The sequence below is a fragment of the Oncorhynchus keta genome, chromosome 14, assembly GCF_023373465.1.
Source record: "Oncorhynchus keta strain PuntledgeMale-10-30-2019 chromosome 14, Oket_V2, whole genome shotgun sequence".
NCBI lineage: Eukaryota > Metazoa > Chordata > Actinopteri > Salmoniformes > Salmonidae > Oncorhynchus > Oncorhynchus keta.
Window position 1 is genome coordinate 21,316,980 of NC_068434.1, and position 26,375 is coordinate 21,343,354.

The 26,375-nt window shown below is 42.6% G+C and overlaps 1 protein-coding gene and 1 pseudogene across 7 annotated transcripts in view; both read left to right on the plus strand.

The window, feature by feature from the left end:
* Positions 1–416: 416 nt before the first annotated feature.
* Positions 417–14,206, plus strand: LOC118394036 (carnosine N-methyltransferase-like; annotated as a pseudogene).
* Positions 14,207–15,042: 836 nt separating this feature from the next.
* LOC118392972 (transient receptor potential cation channel subfamily M member 6-like) overlaps positions 15,043–26,375 on the plus strand; it is a 51,286-nt gene continuing 39,953 nt past the window's right edge. For 6 of the 7 annotated variants that reach the window (XR_004827473.2, XR_004827474.2, XM_035785046.2 and 3 more), the window contains exons 1-7: positions 15,043–15,669; positions 15,920–16,106; positions 20,059–20,342; positions 22,853–22,932; positions 23,103–23,141; positions 23,781–23,970; positions 24,271–24,484. Coding sequence is in view for 5 of the 7 variants with exons in the window: in XM_035785046.2 (XP_035640939.1) it covers positions 20,289–20,342; positions 22,853–22,932; positions 23,103–23,141; positions 23,781–23,970; positions 24,271–24,484 (577 nt within the window). In the remaining 2 variants the exon portion in view is untranslated. Of the gene's footprint in view, positions 15,670–15,919; positions 16,107–20,058; positions 20,343–22,356; positions 22,764–22,852; positions 22,933–23,102; positions 23,142–23,780; positions 23,971–24,270; positions 24,485–26,375 lie in introns of those variants that run through there. The other variant, XM_035785050.2, reaches the window with a different exon arrangement.

Here is a 26,375-nt window from a genome sequence, read left to right on the forward strand (position 1 = left end):
AGGAGAGCTCCTAACACCAAAACTGTTTTTGACGGCGATAGGTTTGATAAATTCACCTCTGAAGGTGAAATGTGTACTTACATTCTGAAATCTTGCTCTGATTTATCATCCAAAGGGTCCCAGAGATAACATGAAGTGTCGTTTTGTTAGCTAAAATCCCTTTTCATGTCTTAAAAAAGTACATATAACATGCACAATCGATTTTGTATTTGCAGTTGTTCAATTTGCAAAGAAATTAAACTGTGAAAATCTCACTCTAAACGTTGTTTCAGTGAGTCAAATCACATTCGTATCTATTCCTCAGAGATCCTAGAAGGTAACAATACTTCACTATTTCATTAGGGGTGTACAGTCGTGGGCAAAAGTTTAGAGAATGACACAAATATTAATTTTCACAGTCTGCTGCCCCAGTTTGCATGACGGTAATTTGCATATACTCCAGAATGTTATGAAGAGTGAAGTCCCTCTTTGCCATGCAAATGAACTGAATCCCCAAAAACATTTCCACTACATTTCAGCCCTGCCACAAAAGGACCAACTGACATCATGTCAGTGATTCTCTCGCTAACACAGGTGTGAGTGTTGACGAGGACAAGGCTGGAGATCACACTGTCATGCTGATTGAGTTTGAATAACAGACTGGAAGCTTCAAAAGGAGGGTGGTGCTTGGAATCATTGTTCTTCCTCTATCAACCATGGTTACCTGCAAGAAAACACGTGCCGTCATCATTGCTTTGCACAAAAAAGGGCTTCACAGGCAAGGATATTGCTGCCAGTAAGATTGCACCTAATCAACCATTTATCGGATCATCAATAACTTCATGGAGAGTGGTTCAATTGTTGTGAAGAAGGTTTCAGAGCTGGTCATGGGTGCACCTCAGCCACGCTCAAGGTCCTAAACGATATCATAACTGCCATTGATAAGAGACATTACTGTGCAGCCGTATTCATCAACCTGGCCAAGGCTTTCGACTCCGTCAATCACCACATTCTTATTGGCAGACTCAACAGCCTTGGTTTCTCAAATGACTGCCTCGCCTGGTTCACCAACTACTTCTATGATAGAGTTCAGTGTGTCAAATCGGATGGGCCTGTTGTCCGGACATCTGGCAGACTCTATGGGCGTGCCACAGGGTTCAATTCTCGGGCCGACTCTCTTCTCTGTATACATCAATGATGCCGCTCTTGCTGCTGGTGATTCTCTGATCCACCTCTACGCAGACGACACCATTCTGTATACTTCTGGCCCTTCTTTGGACACTGTGTTAACTAACCTCCAGATGAGCTTCAATGCCATACAACTCTCCTTCAGTGGCCTCCAACTGCTCTTAAATGCAAGTAAAACCAAATGCATGCTCTTCAACCGATCGCTGCCCGCACCTGCTCGCCTGTCCAGCATCACTACTCTGGACGGTTCTGACTTAGAATATGTGGACAACTACAAATACCTAGGTGTCTGGTTAGACTGTAAACTCTCCTTTCAGACTCACATTAAACATCTCCAATCCAAAATTAAATTTAGAATCGGCTTCCTATTTCGCAACAAAGTATCCTTCACTCATGCTGCTAAACATGCCCTCGTAAAACTGACCATCGTGGCCTCCCGGGTGGCGCAGTGGTCAAGTGCGCTGTACTGCAGCGCCAGCTGTGCCACCAGAGCAGCGCACAGCTGTGCCACTCTGGGTTCGCGCCCAGGCTCTGTCGTATCCGGCCGCGACCGGGAGGTCCGAGGGGCAACGCACAATTGGCATAGCGTTGTCCGGGTTAGGGAGGGTTTGGCCGGTAGGGATATCCTTGTTTCATCGCGCACAGTGTTTTGGTTGGCTTGGTTGGGTTGTGTATCGGAGGACGCATGACTTTCAACCTTCGTCTCTCCCAAGCCCGTATGGGAGTTGTAGCGACGAGACAAGATAGTAGCTACTAACAATTGGATACCACGAAATTGGGGAGAAAAAGGGGGTAAAATTCACAAAAAAAACAACCAAAAAAAAACTGACCATCCTACCGATCCTCGACTTCAGCGATGTCATCTACAAAATAGCCTCCAACACTCTACTCAACAAATTGGATGCAGTCTATCACAGTGCCATCAGTTTTGTCACCAAAGCCCCATATACTACCCACCACTGCAACCTTTACGTTCTCGCTGGCTGGCCCTCGCTTCATATTTGTTGCCAAACCCACTGGCTCCAGGTCATCTACAAGTCTTTGCTAGGTAAAGCCCCCCCTTATGTCAGCTCACTGGTCACCATAGCAGCACCCACCCGTAGCACGCGCTCCAGCAGGTATATCTCACTGGTCACCTCAAAGCCAATTCCTCCTTTGGCCGCCTTTCCTTCCAGTTCTCTGCTGCCAATGACTGGAACGAACTACAAAAATCACTGAAGCTCGAGACTCATATCCCCCTCACTAGCTTTAAGCACCAGCTGTCAGAGCAGATCACAGATCACTGCACCTGTACATAGCCCATCTGTAAACAGCCCATCCAACTATGTCATCCCCATACTGTATTTATTTATTTATCTTGCTCCTTTGCACCTCAGTATCTCTACTTGCATTCATTTTCTGCACACCTATCACTTCAGCATTTAATTGGTATGTTGTAATTACTTCGCCACCATGGCCTATTTATTACTTTACCTTCTGTATTATTGACTGTATGTTTGTTTATTCCATGTGTAACTCTGTGTTGTTGTATGTGTCGAACTGCTTTGCTTTATCTTGGCCAGGTCGCAGTTGTAAATGAGAACTTGTTCTCAACTGGCCTACCTGGTTAAATAAAGGTGGAATAAAAATAATAATAAATATCCTTGCTTCAGGGCCTGAGCTACAGGCAGTTAGATTTGGTTATGTCATTTAGGTGAAAATTGAAAACAAGGGGGCTATCCCTAAGAAGTTTTAACCAATATACTTTAATTTGCTTGCCAGCCAGATTAAATGTTGATTACTTTTCCTGGCTCACTCCATTGTTCTATTGGATGGGCCTGAGTAGGTTGCTACATACGGACATGGCGGAAGGAAGCAGGAGCAGGCTACTTATGGAGAGCAAGCAGAAGCATATTTTTTTTTTTAGAGAGAAAGGATTAAATGTACAACAGAAGAGTAGACAATACTCGAAAGGCAACACTTTTGGAAAGGGATTGGTGCGTTTTGATACTACTGGTACGGACTGCTTCAAAACAGCAGTACTAACGTTATATGTATGGTTGTTAGCGCGCGAGTTAATCCATAACAAAGTCCTTTGACCCAGACTGTGTCTGGCTAGTTTAATGGAGTAATGTCACAGACTACGTTACTGTATTTGATAAGGTTTTGTATGAAGTTTTTAGAAAAGAGATGACTAGCTAATGATGATGCATTGCTAGCTAAAATCGATTCCTGTATTTATATTGCGGTCTGTTTTGGCTAATGTTCCTATAGGTACCAAACCGAGGTGAAATGTGTTTTATATTGAATATTCGGTAGATATGTTATAGGTATATTCTAGGCATACTTTCAAGAATGATCAATGGATTTAGCTTCTTCTGGGGATTTTATGTTGGTTTGCAACAAACGTTAAGGTGCATTACCTCCACCAACTGTACAGGAGTGTGGACCAGAGACAGGGAAGGTGTAAATTCTAGAAAAATAAATACATAATTAAATACTACATCCCCTGAAGATTTTAGCAGCAGTTAATTTAAGCTTGGCTTTTCAACACCATTACTACACCAAATCTAATAACAATATCTCCCTTTCCTTCCCATATTACTGGCACTGAAAGAGAACGTGTTCCACTCAATGAGATATATGGTGCATTTGGAAAGTATTCAGACCCCTTAATATTTTCCACATTTTGTTACAGCCTTATTCTAAAATTGATTAAATACATTTTTTTAAAGTCCTCAATCTGCACACAATACCCCATAATGACAAAGTGAAAACAGGTTTTTTAGAAATTCTTGCAAATGTATTAAAAATTAAAAATATATTCAGACCCTTTGCTATGAGAGTCGAAATTGAGCTCAGGTGCATCCTTTTTCCATGGATCATCCTTGAGATGTTTTTACTACTGGATTGGAGTCCACATTTGGTGAATGCAATTGTTTGGACATGATTTGGAAAGGCACACACCTGTCTATATAAAGTCCCACAGTTGACAGTGCATGTCAGAGCAAAAACCAAGCCTTGAGGTTGAAGGAATTGTCCGTAGAGCTCCGAGACAGGATTGTGTTGAGGCACAGGTCTGGGGAAGCGTACCAAAAAATGTCTGCAGCATTGAAGGTCCCCAAGAAAACTGTGGCCTCCATCATTCTTAAATGGAAGAAGTTTGGAACCACCAAGACTCTTCCTAGAGCTGGCTGCCCGGCCAAAGTGTGCAATCGGGGAAGAAGGGCCTTGGTCAAGGAGGTGACCAAGAACGTGGTGATCGCTCTGAACCTTCCATAAGGACAACCATCACTGCAGCACTCCACCAATTAGGTCTTTATATTAGAGTTGCCTGACGGAGGCCACTCCTCAGTAAAAGGCACATGACAGCCTGCTTGGAGTTTGCCAAAAGGCACCTAAAAGAATCTGAGCATGAGAAAAAAGATTCTCTGGTCTGATGAAACCAAGATTGAACTTTTAGTCCTGAATGCCAAGCGTCATGTCCTGAGTAAACCTGGCACCATCCCTACGGTGAAGCATGGTGGTGGCAGCATCATGCCGAAGGAATGTTTTTCAGCGGCAGGGCCTGGGCGACTAGTCAGGATTGAGGGAAAGATGAACGGAGCAAAGTACAGAGATCCTTGATGAAAACCTGCTCCAGAGCACTCAGGACCTCAGACTGGGGCTAAGGTTCACCTTCCAACAGGACAGCGACCCTAAGCAAACAGCCAAGACAACGCAGGAGTTGCTTCGGGACAAGTCTCTGAGTGGCCCAGTCAGGGCCCGGACTTGAACCCGATCAAATATCTCTGAAAATAGCTGTGCGGCGACGTTCCCCATTAAACCTGACAGAGCTTGAGAGGATCTGCAGAGAAGAATGGGAGAAATTCTCCAAATACACGTGTGCCAGGCTTTTAGTGTCATACCCAAGAAGACTCAAGGCTGTAATCACTGCCAAAGGTGGTTCAACAAAGTACTGAGTCAATTTGAAAACATTTCTAACCTGTTTTTGCTTTGTTATTGTGGGGCTTTGTGTGTAGATTGGTGGTGGGGGGGACAATTTAATCAATTTTAGAATAACACGGAACCCAAACTGGTTGTGCGCATGTGCTATTGTGCATACATTTATTTTGTCCCCGTACACCAAACGCGATCATGACACGCAGATTAAAATATCAAAACAAACTCTCAACCAATTACATTAATTTGGGGACAGGTCGGAGAGCATTCAACATTTATGGCAATTTAGCTAGTTAGCTTGCGGTGTGGTCAGCCTGTAATAACAATGTGGAAAAAGTCCAGGGGTTTGAATACTTTCCAAATGCACTGTATAGATAGATAAATGCGCACGCACACACAAAAAGTTAATTTTTGTCCATCCACCCGATTTTGAATATAGAATTTTCATAGTCGTGGCATGCTTGGTTCAATAGCTATTGGCGAAAGAACCACATTTCCAATATAAAACCATTTTTACCTCCTATAGCTGACCACCACCTCTGTTTATCTATTAGCTAGCAGCTAACTAGCACAGAAGCAAAGGAAGTGGAGCTAGCTAGCTCTAGAAAATAACAAAGATAAAAGAGGATACTAAAACAATATGGGCTAAATTCCTGGCTGACAGAAAGACAAACATTTACATTTCAATACGGTTGCTCATGTTATTTACAAACAAGGTTATGCCTAACCTATACAACCACGTTCACCAAGTAGAAGATGCTTAGAAAAGAAAGTGTTTTGTGGATCTTTGTGTCAAGTCATTTTAAGAATTCTGCATATTGAATTGAGTGTTTTCATAATTCAAAAAGGCTATGAAAAGGCTAGATTTCTATTTCCCTTATGCTTTTCTGGACTCCCTTTATCCCCATCTCCTGTCCCTCCTATCCACTTAATCTCAGGATGCATGTTCAGGAACGGGTGAATCGAGTCAGTTCCGGAGTCTTCAGGAGCATCATCATCAGCTGCCGCTGCCCAGGGTCCTGCCCAACCTGGCCCGTATCCGGCGCAGTGTGGACCACAACCAGGAGGCGCTGCATGCCATCATGCTCGACTGTGTCCACATGTTTGAGAAGTGTGGCGAAGAGGTAAGCTGAAGGGTCAGAAAGGTCACACATGCCTTCTCCTACACCTCAGTTACATTAGACACTAGGCTGCTAACTTTGGTTACATTAGACACTAGGCTACTTCTAGCAATCAAACTACTGAAAGGCAATCATTTAATGAAAGGAGGAAATAAGGAGACATTCAACGATTTAATCACTGGTAACTAGAAGGCAGACAAAGTTGAGAAAATTACAACTACGCAAATTATCAGTGCGACTCAATCGGAGGAGGGAGAGTCTGACTTACTAGCTTTGAACACTGCTGGATAGGCAAACAACAAGTTAGCTGTTTTGCATGCTGTTCAAAAGATATCAAAGATTCCTTACTACAAGGTAACTTCTGGTGTAACCACCCTGTTAGTCATCCTCTTCCTCGCGGTTGGAGAAGTAGTAGGCTGCATCTTGATGTGCAGTGCAATAAAAACATAGTACAAGTATACTGAAAAATTCAACAATTCCAGTTCATATAAGGAAATCAGTCAATTGAAATAAATAAATTAGGCCCTAATCTATGCATCTGTTGGTCACAGACACCTTAAACAAAATGGGCCTCAGGACCATGTCTGCATTCAAAGTGCCATCGATAAAATGCAATTGTGTTCATTCAATGGGGCACTCTGTTCACAACGTTGACATCAGCAAACCGCTTGCCCACACGACGCCATACACCCCATTTGAGGTGGTGAGGCCGGTTAGACGTACTTCCAAATTCTCTAAATGGCTTATGGTAGAGAAATAAGCATTCAATTCTCTGGAAACAGCTCTGGTGGACATTCCTGCAGTCAGCATGACAATTGCACGGTCCCTCAACTACTTGAGACATCTGTTGCATTGTGTTGTGACAAAACTGCACGTTTTAGAGAGGCCTTTTATTGTCCCCGGCACAAGGTGCACCTGTGTAATGATCATGCTGTTTTTTTCAGCTTCTGGATATGTATTATTTTGGCAAAGGAGAAATGCTCACTATCAGGGATGTAAACAAGTTGAGAGAAATAAGCTCTTTCTTGGATCTTTTATTTCAGCTCATGAAACATGGGACCAACACTTTACATGTTGCGTTTTATATTTTGCAGGTGTTTTTCTATTCTATTATAAAGCACAGCACAAAATTCACAAATTATTGTATTAGTGGAAATTATATTTAGTATAGATCTTAGATTAATTTTCTGCCATGATCCTTTCATCATTGGATGCATTGGAGGAGTTAAAGTGAATCTGTCTTTCTGCCCAAGATGACCTGAGGAAGGTGCGTACGTCCTCCATGTTCGACATAGACAAGCTCAAATCCACCATTAAGCAGTTTGTGCGTGACTGGAGTGAGGCGGGCCAGGCTGAGAGACTCCTGCTACCTGCCCTTCATCAAAGAGATCCAGAGACTCTTTCCAAGCAATAAGTGGTGAGTCACACAGTCTTGAAATCTAACTCAGTTGTGTGATTTTTGTATTCTGAATTGTGTGTATTCTGTCAGTGATGGCATGGTTGTTTCTGTAGTGATGTGTCTAAGGTGAGTGTGCTGGTTCCGGGGGCAGGGCTTGGTCACTTGGCATGGGAAATCGCTCATCTGGGCTCCGCCTGCCAAGGGCTACGCCTGCCAAATATAATAACGCATGGAGCTTCTTCATGTTCTTCTCCTCCAACTTTGTCCTCAACAGGTAACACACACCCTCATCCCTCATTTAAGCCTAGCATATAATGCAATAATTCAGTCCTTACATATGTTGCACCATGTGTCATTTAATGATTGAGTTGGGCCAAATCAATTGCCTAGCATATCAAATTAGCCCCATGCAATCCTCTTTGGAAAAAAATATTTATTGTTGGTGATAATTTTCTCACACTACTGTTGTTCAGCTTATCTAACTTTCCTCTGTTCTGTCCTTCCTCCTTCTTGAGGTGTGAAAAGGTAAACTCCATGACCCTGTACCTGTGGATCCACCAGTTCAGCAACAACAAGAGGTCATCTGGCGTCAACCCCCAGAGCCTGCCTCCAAACTCTGACTTCTCCATGGTGGCCGATGACTTCCAGGAGGTCTTCACAGAGCCTAGTGAGTGGTGAGCCCCACACAGGCTGTCTGAAAGATCAACAAGAGCATTAAGTGATCAGGGCCTTTATACACAAAGCATCTCAGAGTTGGAGTGCTGATTTAGGATCAGGTCCCCTGTTTTATTCAGAATCTAAAAGGCTAAACTGAGCCTAGATCAGGACTCCTGCTCTTAGACACAGGCCCTGTGAATATGGGCCCTGGCCCTTGTGTCTCTCAGGTTATGTCAATTGTCCACATATTGGGAGTAGTCAGTGGTGAAAGTGAGCACTCTACACTAGACACATAAATTATTTGTATAACCTGTGTTGGTTTGTATTAACAATGATAGAATGTGGTGAAACGAGTATCATTGTGGTCTTCGCTCTCAGACACTGGGACTGTGTGGCTACCTGCTTCTTCATCAACACGGCGCACAATGTCATCGACTATGTGGAGACCATCTGGAACTTTCTCAAATCTGGAGGCGCATGGATCAATCTTGGTGAGTGACGATTGGTTCAACAGACCACCTTACTGACCAGTGAAAGACGTTCCCTTTTATTCTACGCATTTTTGGTGCAGTTGCCATTTTAACTTACTGGTAGTGAGTCGTATACTGTGTGTATACTTTTACCAAAGCTGAAATTCCTCCCTTTCCTCTAGGCCCGCTGCTGTACCACTTTGAGAACATGGCCAACGAGCTCAGCTACGAGGACGTCAGGGTGGCCATTTTAAAATATGGATTCCATTTGGAGGTAAAGCAACCACAAAAAATGTATAACACAGGTGTACAGATCGGAGGAATACAATGAACTACTACTATAGTTTACAGTAAAGAATAAAAAAAATTCAGTTAACGTTGTTTTGACAATCCTCCGTGGGCCTAAAACACCTGGGTGTTTCTCAAAATGCATACTACCGTGCTCCGAGCACAGGAGGGTTGGAGTATGAGTCCAAATCAAAGTATACGAAATGGAGAACGGAGAGCAGTTCTCAAAAGCGTACTCCATTTGTATATATTTTGAAGCATGCACCGATGCAAGCTTCAACGGAAAGTATGCGAAGAAATAACACGCAACCACGTCAAAAATGACGCAAAATGTATTGAAATCAATGGCTGGTCATTATTTGAGATGAAGCAAGAGAAAATACATTCCGACTTCGGAATAAAATGTTGCCTATTCACATCATATGTTGCCTGACTACAATATTTTATTTTGATACATGAATAAATACATGTTGTGTTCATTTTGGCATGTTTACCTGCCTACGTACTGTAGATTGCAATCCCATAAGTCAAAAGGGATAACGAAAGGGCCACGAAGAATTGTTAACTAGCTACCCACAAATAATTGACATAATATTAGTTTTAGGTCATTTTGCTGTTAAACTCTGGTTAGCTATATTTAAAAAATATATATATATTTACCCCGTATTCGTGATATCCAATTGTCTCATCGCGGCAACTCCCGCGAGACTCAGGAAAGGCGTTGGTCAAAAGCCGTGCGTCCTCTGAAACACAACCCAACCAAGCCGCACTGCTTCTTGACACAGTGCCCAATTAACCCGGAAGCCAGCTGCACAAATGTGTCGAAGGGAAACACAGCGCACCTGGCTACCATGTCAGCGTGAACTGCGCCCAGCCCGCCACAGGAGTCGCTAGTGGGCGATGGGACAAGGACACACCTGCCGGCCAAACCCTCCACTAACCTGGACGACGCTGGGCCAATTGTGCGCCACCCAATGGGTATCCCGGTCGTGGCCGGCATCGACAGAGCCTAGACTCGAACTCAGAATCTCTAGCGGTACAGCCACTGGGATGCAGTGCCTTAGACCACTACCCACTCGGGAGGCCCTGGTTAGCTACATTATTACATGAAGTAAACTGGTTGCATTATGTATATCTTGTTTCGTCTCTATTGCCATTGTCCTGTCTGGAAGGTAGTTCAGTGAATGGGTAAGTCAATAGGGATAACTAGCTAGCCACAAAGAATTGGTAGCTACCCACGAAAAATGTACATCTATCTTGCATAACATTTAGTTTTAGGTCATTTTTGCCTGTTTATCTAGCTGGCTAGCTAGATTATTATGATTAACATATCTAGCTGATAATTCTGAAATAAAACATTTGCTTTGTGTATATCTTGTTTTGTCTATTGTTGGCATTGTTCTGGCTGGAAGATGGTTCAGTGAATGGGGAGGTGAGGTAATACAGTCGGGGCGATTGCTTCTCAAATGTAATGTTTTATGAATCCTCCACACTCCTCACAAGAACGTACTCAAGAGGACGTCTTCGGAGAATGCACTCGGAGCATGACAGTGTGAAGCACAGTAGTATGCATATTGAGAAACACTGTCTTTCACTGCAGGTGGAGAGAGTCTGTCCCCACCACCTACACTAAGAATGATCAGTCCATGCTGAAGTACCTGTATGACAGACTGGAAGCGTTGCCACGACGAGAGATCTGTGGCAGTCTGACGTGACATTACAGCGCAACAACCGATTGGCTGCCGTCGAGAGCATTTTTTTTTTAAGTATTTTTTTTTTTTAAGAGTAAGAAGACAAACACAAGACAATGGAAAGGTTTGCTTTAAATGTGCTTATTTTCTATATCTCATTGCCGGAACTCCCCGATCACCTTACGTCCAAGCCTTTGAGATTTGAGACGGAAACCTATAATGGACTGATATGACTAAATCATTCAGCCCTTGGACTGTTTGTCTTCAGTTAGATGTAAGGTCATGTCTCCATGCTGACCTGATGTGGTTGCATGCGTGTTAGACCCGCCTCTACAGCTTCCCAATGTATTTATTTTGTAAAATACAGTGACCAACTCTGGCTATTTATAGTATTTTCCTCACTGGGAAAAGTCCGTTGCTGGAGTTGGTAATACTGAGGGTCGGACAAAGTTGTTTTAAACTAATTATATGATTTGAATTTCAGCATTACAAACTGGATCTAGCTACTGCCTCACGTAATAATAAAGGAAAACACAATTTTAAGAAAAAAATGGAATTTACATTTTAGTCTAATTTTGAATGGTATTGTTCATGATTCAATTCAACTTTATTTGACCAAGGAGATCTATTTAGAATGAATATCCTATATTCCCTCTGTTTGCAGTTACAGACAGAAATAATTTGAAGCATTATGACCAACTATGATCAATGTAATTATTCTACAACAATTCCCCTTTGTCAGTTACTGTCTGCAGACTATACAGCCAGGTAGATCGAGAAGTTACAGAAGATAAACATCAGTGGTGAATCCTTTATCATATCAATAAAATATGTACACAGTACATGAAAAGGAGATTCCATAGTCGTATATAATTAACGGGAGATCCAGTCAGTGCACACATTGAATTATTCACTGACAATGATTGTCCCAATGGCCATGTATATGAAGGACTGTCCTAATCAATTGAATGCCCTATCCCTATCCCTGCCTACAGACAGAAACTAAAACAAGAGGCTCCCACGCTGAGGTCTGTCCAACGCTGGTCCGACCAAGCTGACTCCACACTCCAAGACTGCTTCCATCACGTGGACTGGGATATGTTTCGTATTGCGTCAGATAACAATATTGACGAATACGCTGATTCGGTGTGCGAGTTCATTAGAACGTGCGTTGAAGATGTCGTTCCCATAGCAACGATTAAAACATTCCCTAACCAGAAACCGTGGATTGATGGCAGCATTCGCGTGAAACTGAAAGCGCGAACCACTGCTTTTAATCAGGGCAAGGTGTCTGGTAACATGACCGAATACAAACATTTACATTTAAGTCATTTAGCAGACGCTCTTATCCAGAGCGACTTACAAATTGGTGCATTCACCTTATGACATCCAGTGGAACACAGTGCAGCTATTCCCTCCGCAAGGCTATCAAACAAGCTAAGCGTCAGTACAGAGACAAAGTAGAATCTCAATTCAACGGCTCAGACACAAGAGGCATGTGGCAGGGTCTACAGTCAATCACGGACTACAAGAAGAAATCCACCCCAGTCACGGACCAGGATGTCTTGCTCCCAGGCAGACTAAATCACTTTTTTGCCCGCTTCGAGGACAATACAGTGCCACTGACACGGCCTGCAACGAAAACATGCGGTCTCTCCTTCACTGCAGCCGAGGTGAGTAAGACATTTAAACGTGTTAACCCTCGCATGGCTGCAGGCCCAGACGGCATCCCCAGCCGCACCCTCAGAGCATGCGCAGACCAGCTGGCCGGTGTGTTTACGGACATATTCAATCAATCCCTATACCAGTCTGCTGTTCCCACATGCTTCAAGAGGGACACCATTGTTCCTGTTCCCAAGAAAGCTAAGGTAACTGAGGTAAACGACTACCGCCCCGTAGCACTCACTTCCGTCATCATGAAGTGCTTTGAGAGACTAGTCAAGGACCATATCACCTCCACCCTACCTGACACCCTAGACCCACTCCAATTTGCTTACCGCCCAAATAGGTCCACAGACGATGCAATCTCAACCACACTGCACACTGCCCTAACCCATCTGGACAAGAGGAATACCTATGTGAGAATGCTGTTCATCGACTACAGCTCGGCATTCAACACCATAGTACCCTCTAAGCTCGTCATCAAGCTCGAGACCCTGGGTCTCGACCCCGCCCTGTGCAACTGGGTACTGGACTTCCTGACGGGCGGCCCCCAGGTGGTGAGGGTAGGCAACAACATCTCCACCCCGCTGATCCTCAACACTGGGGCCCCACAAGGGTGCGTTCTGAGCCCTCTCCTACCACAACAGTGGTAGGCTTGATTACCAACAACGACGAGACGGCCTACAGGGAGGAGGTGAGGGCCCTCGGAGTGTGGTGTCAGGAAAACAACCTCCCACTCAACGTCAAAAAAACTATGATTGTGGACTTCAGGAAACAGCAGAGGGAACACCCCCCTATCCACATCGATGGAACAGTAGTGGAGAGGGTGGCAAGTTTTAAGTTCCTTGGCGTACACATCACAGACAAACTGAATTGGTCCACTCACATAGACAGCATCGTGAAGAAGGCGCAGTAGCGCCTCTTCAACCTCAGGAGGCTGAAGAAATTCGGCTTGTCACCAAAAGCACTCACAAACTTCTACAGATGCACAATCGAGAGCATCCTGGCGGGCTGTATCACCGCCTGGTACGGCAACTGCGCCGCCCTCAACCGTAAGGCTCTCCAGAGGGTAGTGAGGTCTGCACAACGCATCACCGGGGGCAAACTACCTGCCCTCCAGGACACCTACACCACCCGATGTTACAGGAAGGCCATAAAGATCATCAAGGACATCAACCACCCGAGCCACTGCCTGTTCACCCAGCTATCATCCAGAAGGCGAGGTCAGTACAGGTGCATCAAAGCTGGGACCGAGAGACTGAAAAACAGCTTCTATCTCAAGGCCATCAGACTGTTAAACAGCCACCACTAACATTGAGTGGCTGCTGCCAACACACTGACACTGACACTGACTCAACTCCAGCCACTTTAATAATGGGAATTGATGGGAAATTATGTAAATATATCACTAGCCACTTTAAACAATGCTACCTTATATAATGTTACTTACCCTACATTATTCATCTCATATGCATACGTATATACTGTACTCTATATCATCGACTGCATCCTTATGTAATACATGTATCACTAGCCACTTTAACTATGCCACTTTGTTTACATACTCATCTCATATGTATATACTGTACTCGATACCATCTACTGTATCTTGCCTATGCTGCTCTGTACCATCACCCATTCATATATCCTTATGTACATATTGTTTATCCCCTTACACTGTGTATAAGACAGTAGTTTTGGAATTGTTAGTTAGATTACTTGTTGGTTATTACTGCATTGTCGGAACTAGAAGCACAAGCATTTCGCTACACTTGCATTAACATCTGCTAACCATGTGTATGTGACAAATACATTTTGATTTGATTTTTATTTGGCCATCTCCATAATGCTTTCTCAAGCAACAGGGCCTCTATCAGGTGGTGTGAAAGGAAGGCCCGGAAATCACATTTGCTTACACACACACTCATACTGACTACACATACAATCATCATATATGCTGCTGCTACTCTGTTTATCATATATCCTGATGCCTACTCACCTTGTCCCTATATATACACCTACCACTCCAGTATCCCTGCACATTGTAAATATGCTCTTGGCACTGACCCTGGAACTGATCCTTTGTGTAGCTTATTTACTTTCATGTTCATATTATTTATATTTATTGTGTGTTTTGGTTCTACTTGACTTTTTAAAATAAATATATTCCTACTGATATTTATTAATGCGTTGTTGGGAAAGCTCAAGCAAAAAATACATTTCACTGTACTTGTGCACGTGACAAACTTGAAACGGTAGGTGGCGCTATATTTTCTAGCTGGATGCCTTGGGACGTCCTTACCCAATTGAAATGTAAAATGTTTAGGGTAGGGGTATTCAACTGTTACCCTACAGAGGTCCGAGTGAAGACAGCTGGTTTTCTGTTCTACCTGATAACTAAATTTCACCCACCTGGCATCCAATGTCTAAACCAGTCCCTGATTAGAGGGGAACAATGAGGGAGAAAAATACAGTGGAACTGGCTCCGAGGTCCAGAGTTGCGTTTGATGGGAGTAGGACACATACTAAAAATAAGGTTTAAGGTATGAACGCACTAACCCTGTTGGTGCGGAGAAGAGCGTTGATAGTGGTGGGCGGGAACAGGATACATCCTCTCATTGGTTTCCACAAGATAAGACAGCTACAAAGTCAAAATGGTCTGTATCGTAACATTTCATGAAAACAAACGTGCGTTTGTGTTAATATACAGTTAGCAGTGTGGTTAAGGTTAGTTTTAAAGTCAGATTTTAAATTGTAGATATAGGCGGGGTTTATGACTGTGTTAAACAAGTGACAACCACTCTCATTGGCCAGACCGCGTGTGTGTAATTTACACAGTAAGTGGTGCGCGGCTCAGTCAAAACATTGTTACCTGTTGTTGATGCTTGAAAGATTCCACGCTTGTACTCATGACGAAAAGGCGAGCTGAAGACGTTTTGTTCCACGACACGCCTGTTAAAAGATCATGTTTTCGTCCATTTGACAAATTTGATACGCAGTTAGAAAGCATGGCTGCAGCCGGGTGCGTGAGTCCGCCATCTCTGCTCGCTTTGTTGGGGAGACGCTGCAAAAAGAGATCGTATTATTTCGAAGATCAGGAGGAACATCAAGAAACACTTAAACCGCGCAAGCTGTCAAATAGTGAACATCGGGTCAGTGCACCACCGAGTGTGCTGGTAAATAATTCTGGAAGTATCCGAGAGAGTGCATCTGCGGACTCTGGTTGCTCAACGGTGACCTCTAAGAAACGTGCACGAGATAACACTGTCACAAGATACGATGCTCCAAGGATTGTAAGTATATATATTTTACTGCTGCCTAGAAAGTGTATACTGGAACAAACTGCACAAGGTTTAAATTGTTGTAATCAACATCCATTGAGCGCAATACTTGAGGTGTCCACAAGATGTTGCACGTTGTATTTTTTCAGTACCCATTCTTCCTTTCAAACCATGTCACTAAGTTCTTAAGTCACCACTACAACAGTTTCTTGTTTATTTTCTGTTATTTATTAAACGCTCTCCCTCTTCCTTTCACCTCTAGGTCACACACAAAGATGATGATGGCAATGACCTATGCACTTTCAACTCATTCCAGTACTGGAGGGTCCCTCTACCCGAGCTGGACATTTCACTCCTTCAGAATGGAAACCTCTCTGGATCAAATGGAGAACCCCCTGCCAAAGAATTATCCTGTGAAGCCATGGAGTCATAAATTTCAATTCATGAAGGTCTGCCCACCATGGAACTCTTATGAGAGGTGGCCACCAGTGGAGGCTGGTGGGAGAAGCTATAGGAGGACTGTCTTTGTCCCATGGCTTGAATAGAATTAATGGAACGGAGTCAAACGTGCTTTACATGTGTCTGATACCATTCCATATATTATATTCCAGCCATTACAAGGAGCCTGTCCTATAGCTCCTCCAACCAGACACACTGCCCATCAGAGCCATAGCTTTAGATCTATACTGTGTAGACCATGGGGTTCTCAAAGTCGTGTACGTGGACACCTGGCCAGATCTCAAAATATATACTGAATATTAAATTTTAACCTTAAATGTTATAAAATTAATATTACAAAAACCATATTAAATTGCTTTTAGCCAAAGGATCTGTGGAATAAGTTTAAAGTGTGTAATACAGTGTAATGTTATTCATCTACAATTGATGTTCTTAACCCTGGGCAACATGGGCCTGGGAGGCTCACAGGGATATTGGTATCCACAGTACTCCACAAATAATCAATTTGTCAACTCCATACTATTCCCCCAAATTTTTGTTTTGACATGAATGCACTGTAATTTAAGCTTTAAAGCCGCAACATTACCTCTGGCTCATCGCAAAATTGCAGCATATTATCTTTAAAGCTGCAACAACAAAACAGCTCTGCCCCATGACACAATTTGTAGATTTGCAGGAAATTAGCTTTAAAACTGCAACATTTTCGCTCTTTCACCTGGCCTGAGACACTAACTCTGAAATCTGGCTACATGGTTATTGTACCTGCTTTGAACACAAGGATAAAGCTGTATGTACAGTGCATTTGGAAGGTATTCAGACCCCTTGGTTTTTTCCAAATGTTGTTATGTTACAGCCTTATTCTAAAATGGATTAAATAACCCCCCCCCCCTTTTCAATCTACACACAATACCCATAATAACAAAGCAAAAACTTTTTTTTGTAAATTTATGATAAATAAACTGAAATCATATTTACATAAGTATTTAGACCCCTTACTCAGTACTTTCTTGAAGCACCTTTGCCCGTGGTTAGAGCCTCGAGTATGCCACTACAATCATGGCACCCCTGTATTTGGGGAGTTTCTCCCATTCTTCTCTGCAGATCCTCTTAAGCTCTGTCAGGGTGGATGGGGATTGTCACAGCGGCTATTTTCAGGTCTCTCCGGAGATGGTTGATCGGGTTCAAGTCCGGGCTCTAGCTGGGCCACTCAAGAACATTCAGAGACTTGTCCCGAGGCCATTCCTGCGTTGTCTTGGTTGTGCACTTAGGGTCATTGTCCTGTTGGAAGGTGAACCTTCACCCCAGTCAGGTCCTGAGCACTCTGGAGCAGGTTTTCATCAAGGATCTTTGTACTTTGCTCTGTTAATCTTTCCCTCGATCCTGACTAGACTCCCTGTCAATTAAAAATATCCCCACAGCATGATGCTGCCACCACCATGCTTCACTGTAGAGATGATGCCAAGTTTCCTCCAGATGTGAGGCTTGGCATTCAGGACAAAGAGTTCAATATTGGTTTCATCAGAGCAGAGATTCTTGTTTCTCATGGTTTGAGAGTCCTTTAGGTGCCTTTTTGAATACACCAAGCGGGCTGTTGTGCCTTTTACTGAAGAGTGGCTTCTGTTGGGCCACTCTATCATAAAGGCCTGATTGGTGGAGTGCTGCTGACTGATATGGTTGTCCTTCTGGAAGGTTCTCCGATCTCGACAGAGGAGCTCTGTCCGAGTGACCATCGGGTTCTTGTTCACCTACTTGACCAAGACCCTTATCCCCGGACTTCTCTCCGTTTGGCCGGGTGGCCAGCTCTAGGAATTAGTCTTGGTGGTTTCAAACGTCTTCCACTGTTCTTGGGGACCTTCAATGCTGCAGAATGTTTTTGGTACCGTCCCCAGATCTGTGCCTCGACATAATCCTGTCTAAGAGCTCTACGGATAATTCCTTTGACCTCATGGCTTGGTTTTTGCTCTGACGTGCACTGTCAACTGTGGGACCAACAGGTGTGCCTTTCCAAATCATGTTGAATCAATTGAATTTACCACAGGTAGACTCCAGTCAAGTTGTAGAAACATCTCAAGGATCATCAATGAAATAGGATGCACCCGAGCTTAATTTCGAGTCTCATAGCAAAGCGTCTGAATACTTATGTAAATAAGGTTTTTCTGTTAGACTTTTAAATTTGCAAGAATTTCTTAACCTGTTTTCGCTTTGTCATTATGAGGTATTGTGTTAATTTTAGAATAAGGCTGTAACGTAACAAAATGGGAAAAGTAAAGGGGTCTGAATACTTTACGAATGCACTATACATACCAGGGCTACAGTGTCATTACCATGGAAATACAACTATATCTATATGGCTTACAGCATGAAACCAGAGTAAAATGATTTCCACCAGTCGGGACCGGCAGGGGAGAACTGGCCATCTGGCATTTGAGACAAATGCCAGATGGGTTGGTCCATTTTTGGTCCACTGGGCCTGTCTAACTAGTTACTTTTTTTTGTTTGCAAAATGATCATTACTTGGCTTATAATGGGGGCCTCAAGGAAAAAGTGGGCTGGTGGGGGGGCCTTGGATAATAGGCCGATGTGTCAAATGCCAGTCCGCCCCTGGGGACCGGTATTTGTAAGAGCTTTTATACACTGAACACTAATTGTTTTATTACTTTTAGGAGATAAATCATTGACATAGCGTCATTAAATGGCATTCAGTGCTCCTTTTTTAATCTTCATGTACCCTACAGTATATTGTATTGTGATTAAATGTGTGTTGTATGCAGCTAGTTGTTGGTACATTAACCCACCCTGGCTACTTTGATGGTTTTTCAAAGTGAATGGACTATTTTAGTTGAACTAAACCTAAACTATGCTTTTCCTCTAGCTGGGCTTGCTGTTGGTCATAGCTAGCTGTTGGATTCTTACTTTAAATTGCATTCCAAATAGATGGATTTATTGATGAAAGAATTGATGTATTAATCAATGAATGTCTATGTTAAGGCAAACATACGGAAGTCGTTACTCTGTTTACAAGTCTGCTCTTCAGTCTGTAAACTGCCGCTCAACATGTTGTATACAGTACCAGTACATTCTTTGAGGTATTTTTTCACTTTGTCATTGCAGAGTATTTTGTGTAGAGAGGTGAGGGGGATTTTTCTTCTTTTTGTCCATTTTGAATTTAGGCTGCAACACAATTTGTTTTTGTTAAGTCAAGTGGTATGAATCCTTTCTGAAGGCACTGTAGGTAACACAAGGCAAGTTTGAGGTCTGTGTTGGTCTCTACAGTTATCGCGTTGTACAATAAAACTATTATTATGTATACTGTTTATTGTTGAAATGACCAATGGGTGGGTGCTGCACTCCCTTAAAGAATGGAGTGCAGCAGACCACAACTCATTCCATGGGTGTTGGGTGAAGTGTGATCGATGGCACACATGTTTACTACACTCTGACAGCCATGTTCTTTGACCAAACAGGGTTGCCCTGGGCTTTTCTAGAGGCCATAACATTGTCCCAAAGTGCACTTTCACCCCCCCATTAGGGATTTAAAAGCATTTGATTGGTGGTTATGATGAGCACGAGCTGTATGCAGCAGCACCAACTCTTAGTGAAGTGGTAAATGGAGAACAGGAGTTCCAAATCTTAGTCTTTTTTCAATTGCGAAATCTACCGCGAAGAGTTTTGAAATCTGCCACATCCCCTTTGAATCAGCCATTATTTTCTCATGTAGAATAATAGCATGCCCACATTTAGAAACGATACGCAACTTATCCTTTTATATATAAAATATGTAGCATAACTAGCTACATTTCTTTTGACCACTACACACATGTATTTTGGGGATCTTCCTCTGTAAACGTAACTTTCCTGATGACATGCTAGTGGGACAGGAGAGTCATTTCATACAAGCACATATGTTTTCTCTACTCAACTAACTTTGACCTTTTCCAAAAGGAGGCGATGAGAGGACGCAAGGAATAGAGCAATCCAATTGAGATTCTCCCAGTGTGTTTATGGTGGAGGAAAGCATGAGATCTTCAAAGCCTTTGAGAAGGAATGACTGACCCTTGGACCAAGGCCTGGTTAAAGCCTGTCTCTAACAATGATCAGCCAATGAGAGAGCAGGGGAGCTGAATGACCCATGAGTTTAATTACTGTATCGGATACCTGTGTTAAGTATACGTATGGACCTATGTTATGATCATTTGTGTGCCTATATGAATGCAGCTTCTACAATGGTAAGTTTGGATAAGTTGTCTTTATATTATCTATATGGCTTCTCATACTGAAGGCAGTTCATTAGCAAGTTTCTATGAGTATTAGTGGTATGACATTGAAAAATTGTAGCCTAACTGAAATGACTGATTGCAAAGATATTTAACTTTTTTTTAGTCATCTGTCTCACTTCATTATATAATAATACAAGTGCTTCTTATATAAACTTAAAATAAAGTCAAGTCGGCGTGAACTAAGGCTAAGTTAATTTATAGTGGGCATCTCATATCTATTGTGACACAGTTGTGATTCAAATCTGTTCTATTTTTGCCGTTGTCACCATGTGTTTCTAGAAAACAATGTTCTCGCTTCCTTGCTATTCTTGTCAATGTGGTGTCCAAACGTTGCATTTGTTTGTACAGTGCACAGAACCTGAGACAAATTTTGTATTTGTTTCATTAATCCACTGTTTATACAGTCCTAAAATGTGTTGCACGTCAGCAATCAAGTTTTCAAGATAGTCCCAAAAGATACATTTTGAGTGCATTTTTAATTTTTATTGAAAAACCTGAAATCAAAGTTTACATATGAGAACATTTGTCACTAACCCACAAATGTGGGGTGTGCAAACAAAAGCCTAAAGCTTGTTTGGTGTGTAAATTACGAGCTTGTTGAGATGACCAGGATGAATTTATATATTTTGGGGGGGCGGCAGGTAGCCTAGTGGTTAGAGTGTTGGGCCAGTAACCGAAATGTTGCCAGATCGAATCCCCGAGCTGACAAGGTAAAAATCTGTCGTTCTGCCCCTGAACAAGGCAGTTAACCCACTGTTCCTAGGCCGTCATTGTAAACTGACTTGCCTAGTTTAAATGAAGGTAAATCTCTCTCTTTCACACACACACACACACCAGTGGCGGTCAGTGCCATTTAAGATGATGGAGGGCGTTACATTTTTTTTAATGAGCATGGCCTTATTTCTATTACAGAATATTAGATGACTGTCATCATTCACCCAGCTCAAAGTAACATCAATAGGTTTAGGCTGCTACATGATACTCTAATTTTCTCTATACCCATCATGAGGTTGCTACAACCTAGCCTATGAATGAAAGCTTACAACGTAGGTGCACGGCTCAAGATACTTTTTTTTGTAATCAAGGTGAGACAGAGTGACACATTCAATAACGCCTTCACACCTGCCTGCATCTAGCTGATCTAGGGTGTAATCAGTCCAACCATTGTAAAACTAGAGTTTCTACGGGACGAATTCACGTATGTTTATCTGAATTCATTCGGTGGAATGAATACACCCCTGATCAGACACATACTAACAGCATGATCACTTTACTAGTTGTATAATTCCTTCTCGCATCTATGCGCTCTCCTTTCACATTTGTCCGTCGCTTTTGCACAACACATCAGCTTTCCAAGCCAAACCTTCATATCATATCTGCTAATCTCTACACACAGCATACGTTGTTGTCACCATATTAGCTAACGTCATAGTCAACATAGCTAATAGAAAGGGTTAGTAAACCCGCTACAATCATGCAATACAGTGCACAGTCAGAAAGCAGTTTAGCAGTTACACTGGCGGGCCCCGGTGGCAATAAATGAATAAAACCAAAAGCTTACCTTGGAATAGTTCCAGTGTTGGATAGCCAGCTAGCTAACATAGGATCCCTCTCTGAGCCAGGTGTTTGAGTAGGCTAAACTATCTAGATGTATTTGCTAAATAAGTGAAAGTTAAAAAAAAAATACAAGGACATATAGCTCTCTCATTTGCTTCTCCTTCATTTTTAAATAAGTGTTTGAAAACTATTCAATTGTCTTTCTCTATGAGTCAACTATTCACCACATGTTATGCACTGCAGTGCCAGCTAGGTATAGCTTATGCTTTCAGTACTATATTCACTCTCTGATCCTTTGATTGGGTGGACATGTCAGTTCATGCTGCAAGAGCTGTGATAGATTGGAGGATGTCCTCTGGAAGTTGTCAGAATTACTGTGTAAATCTATGGGGGTGAGAACCATGAGCCTCCTAGGTTTTGCATTGAAGTCAATGTACACAGAGGAGGATGTAAAATACACATGCACACAATACTCAACAACACTCAAGGTCTGAATCATGTTAGATAATCACAGGAAAGGGATGCGTGTATGTTTCTATTTTGAGCTGGGCCAATGTTGAGCAAGAGCCTTTCAGGAAATACATGACCGAGGCTCTGACGAATGTGGAGTAACATGACGAAGGCTCACTGTGATGTTGAGTGGTGGAGAGAGCTGGGCTACAGTCCAATGACATTGGTCTCGGTTTTCTCTCAGTCTCCAGAAATGAACAGACTGTTATGTTCGATTTGTTCTTATAGTCGGATACAGCATTAGGTAGCTTCTGTTAGCCTGATAGCACAGCATTGATGTCTCTCACAAGTTCTTCTCAAAACGTTAGTTAGACATTTTAATAGTATCATGGCTGTCATGGTATTCCTCCCTCAGAAAGCATTGTGTTCATTTGTTGTGTGTTGTGTTCCAGTCACGGAGATCTTGGATTGAAGATACCTTCTGCAAGAGAGCATGTGGTAAATTCATCCCAGCATGTCGAGACCTACACAGGTGAGCTGGAATTGGTATTTGCTGAGCAGTGTCAAAATCTCATGATAATGGACAGTAGTGCTGGAATTATGATATTTACAGTGGTAGGCAGAAATGCAAACTTTTGGTAATGCTAACTTTTCTAGTAAAAGCGGTTATGTTGCTGATGTATCATTTCCTGTTTGTTGCAGATGTTTTCCAATGTGTCAAGTATGCCAAAACCTAATAAGGTATGACTTTGCCGTGTGTGTGTGCTTTTAGAGTGAGATTGTCCATTTTAGTGTAAAAGTACACTTACAGAAAGTAATTCCATATACACTGAGTACGACAGACTGACCAGGTGAAGGCTATGATCCCTTATTGATGTCACTTGTTAATTATTGTAGATCAAGGGGAGGACAGGTTAACAAAATAATGTAAAGCTTTGAGACAATTGAGACATGGATTGTGTATGTGTGCCATTCAGAGGGTGAATTATTTTTAATTGAACTGGGTATGGTAGTACGTGCCAAGCGTACCGGTTTGTGTCAAGAACTGAAACGCTGTTGGGTTTTTCACGCTCAACAGTTTCTCATGTGTATCAACAATGGTCCACCACCAAAAGGACATCCAGCCAACTTGACACAACTGTGGGAAGCATTGGAGACCACATGGGTCAGCATCCTTATGGAATACTTTCAACATCTTGTACAGTCCATGCCCCGACAAATTGAGGAAGAGGGTGCAACTCAATATTAGGAAGGTGTTCTTAATGTTTGGTATACTCAGTGTATACTATGACGACATTTATAGGAACTACAATGCATTTTTGTGCTAATGTTTAACAACCAGAAAGGTTTGAGTTTTGCCTCCCTACCCCTAACCCCCAGATGCTGCTGTGGACGTCTGGTAGGGGAGCACACCTTGCTGGAGACTGGCCCTTCCATGTTCAGCTGGCCTGGGCCTGGGACAGGGCAGCAAGAGGAGTGGTCAGTGGAGTGCCACACACAAACCAGTGCCACTGATGCCTATGGAACCATTGACTTCCAGGACAGTGCTGGACGTAACTGCCATGCCAAGGTCTGTAGCTATTGCTGCATTCATGTGCTAGTCGGAACTCAGAAATATCCAACTGGGAAACAAGGGGTACAATGATGCTACCTGAGTTTCCCACTTGTATTTACCATTTAGAAGCTTGTTAGGAACGGTTTTGGACGTCTGAAACTCAGAGTAACAAAAACATGGTGTTTGTGTGTCAAACTGTGTGAATGGGCAATATGCCAAGTTCAGTGTAATGCCAAATAGGATGCCAACTAGGACAAGCTGTTATCTCATATTAATGTGTTTGACCTGACCATGCTTTATGTGTTGACCGTTCAGTATGTTCGTGTTGCGGTCGATGCCAAGGCTGAGGCTCTGCTGCAGCTGATGCGGAGTGAATGGCAGATGGAACGGCCTAAACTACTGCTGACGGTTCATGGGGGGACAGAGAACTTCCCCCTCCCTCTCAGGGTTAGACAGGCCTTCAGCAAAGGCCTGATCACAGCAGCCCAAAGCACTGGAGCCTGGATACTCACAGACGGCATCAACACAGGTATGTGTGTGAAATAATGCTGATGAATTTGCGATTGGCTTTTAATTAAGACAGTAAGCACGTGTGGATGTCAGCATATGTGTGTGATTTTGGGCTCATTTTACATGTATTATACTGTGTGTGTGGTGTGTATTACATGTACTTGTTTATATGTGTTGTAGATCAGTTTATATGTGTTTGTATGTATATACAGTGGCTTTGGAAAGTATTCAGACTAGTGGTTGACTGATTATGATTTTTCAACACCGATACAGATTATTGGAGGACCAAAAAAGCCGATACCGATTAATCGGCCGGGGGAAAAAAAAGAAAAAAAAAGTCTTTGTAATAATGACAATTACAACAATACTAAATGAACACTTATTTTAACTTAATATAATACATCAATAAAATCAATTTAGCCTCAAATAAAATGAAACATGTTAAGTTAATATTGCCTGCTAACCTGGATTTCTTTTAGCATAAGCATGTTTATGGTTAGGTACACATTGGAGCAAGACAGTCCTTTTTCGCGAATACACACCGCATCGATTATATGCAACGCAGAACACGCTAGGTAAACTAGTAATATAATCAACCATGTTTAGTTAACTAGTGATTATGATTGATTGATTGTTTTTTATAAAATAAGTTTAATGCTAGCTAGCAACTTACCTTGGCTTCTTACTGCATTCGCGTAACAGGCAGTCTCCTGTGGAGTGCAATGTAATCAGGTGGTTAGAGCGTTGGACTTGTTAACTGTAAGGTTGCAAGATTGAATCCCCGAGCTGACAAGGTAAAAATCTGTCGTTCTGCCCCTGAACAAGGCAGTTAACCCACCATTCCGAGGCCGTCATTGAAAATAATACCATGTTCTTAACTGACTTGCCTAGTTAAATAAAAGATAAATAAAGGATTTTCGATTGTTATGAAAACTTGAAATCGGCCCTAATTAATCGGTCATTCTGATTAATCGGTCGACCTCTAATTCAGACGCCTTAATAATAATAATAATAATAATAATAATAATATATGCCTTGTTCCACATTTTGTAATGTTACAGCCTTATTCTAAAATGGATTAAATAAAAAAAAAACAATACACACAATACCCCATAATGACAAAGCGAAAACATTTTGGTGAAAATAAAAAAATATATAAATATATATATTTACATAAGTGTTCAGACGCTTTGCTATGAGACTCGAAATTGAGGTCAGGTGCATCCTGTTTCCATTGATCATCCTTGAGATGTTTTCAACTGGATTGGAGTCCACCTGTGGTAAATTCAATTGATTGGACGTGATTGGAAAGGCACACATCTGTCCATATAAGGTCCCACATTTGACAGTGCATGTCAGAGCAAAAATCAAGCCTTGAGGTCGAAGGAATTGTCCGTAGAATTCCGAGACAGGATTGTGTCGAGGCACAGGTCTGGGGAAGGGTACCAAAACATTTCTGCAGCATTGAAGGTCCCCAAGAACACAGTGGCCTCCATCATTCTTAAATGGAAGATGTTTGGAACCACCAAGACTCTTCCTAGACCTGGCCACCTGGCCAAACTGAGCAATCGGGGGAGAAGGGCCTTGGTCAAAGAGGTGACCAAGAAACCAATGGTCACTCTGACAGAGCTCTTCTGTGGAGATGGGAGAAACTTCCATAAGGACAACCTTCTCTGCAGCACTCCACCAATCAGGCCTTTATGGTAGAGTGGCCAGACAGGAGCCACTCCTCAGTAAAAGGCATATGACAGTTCGCTTGGAGTTTGCCAAAAGGCACCTAAAGACTCTCAGACCATAAGAAACAAGATTCTCTGGTCTGATGAAACCAAGATTGAACTCTTGGCCGTGAAGCATGATGGTGGCAGCATCATGCTGTGGGGATCTTTCAGCGGCAGGGACTGGGAGACTAG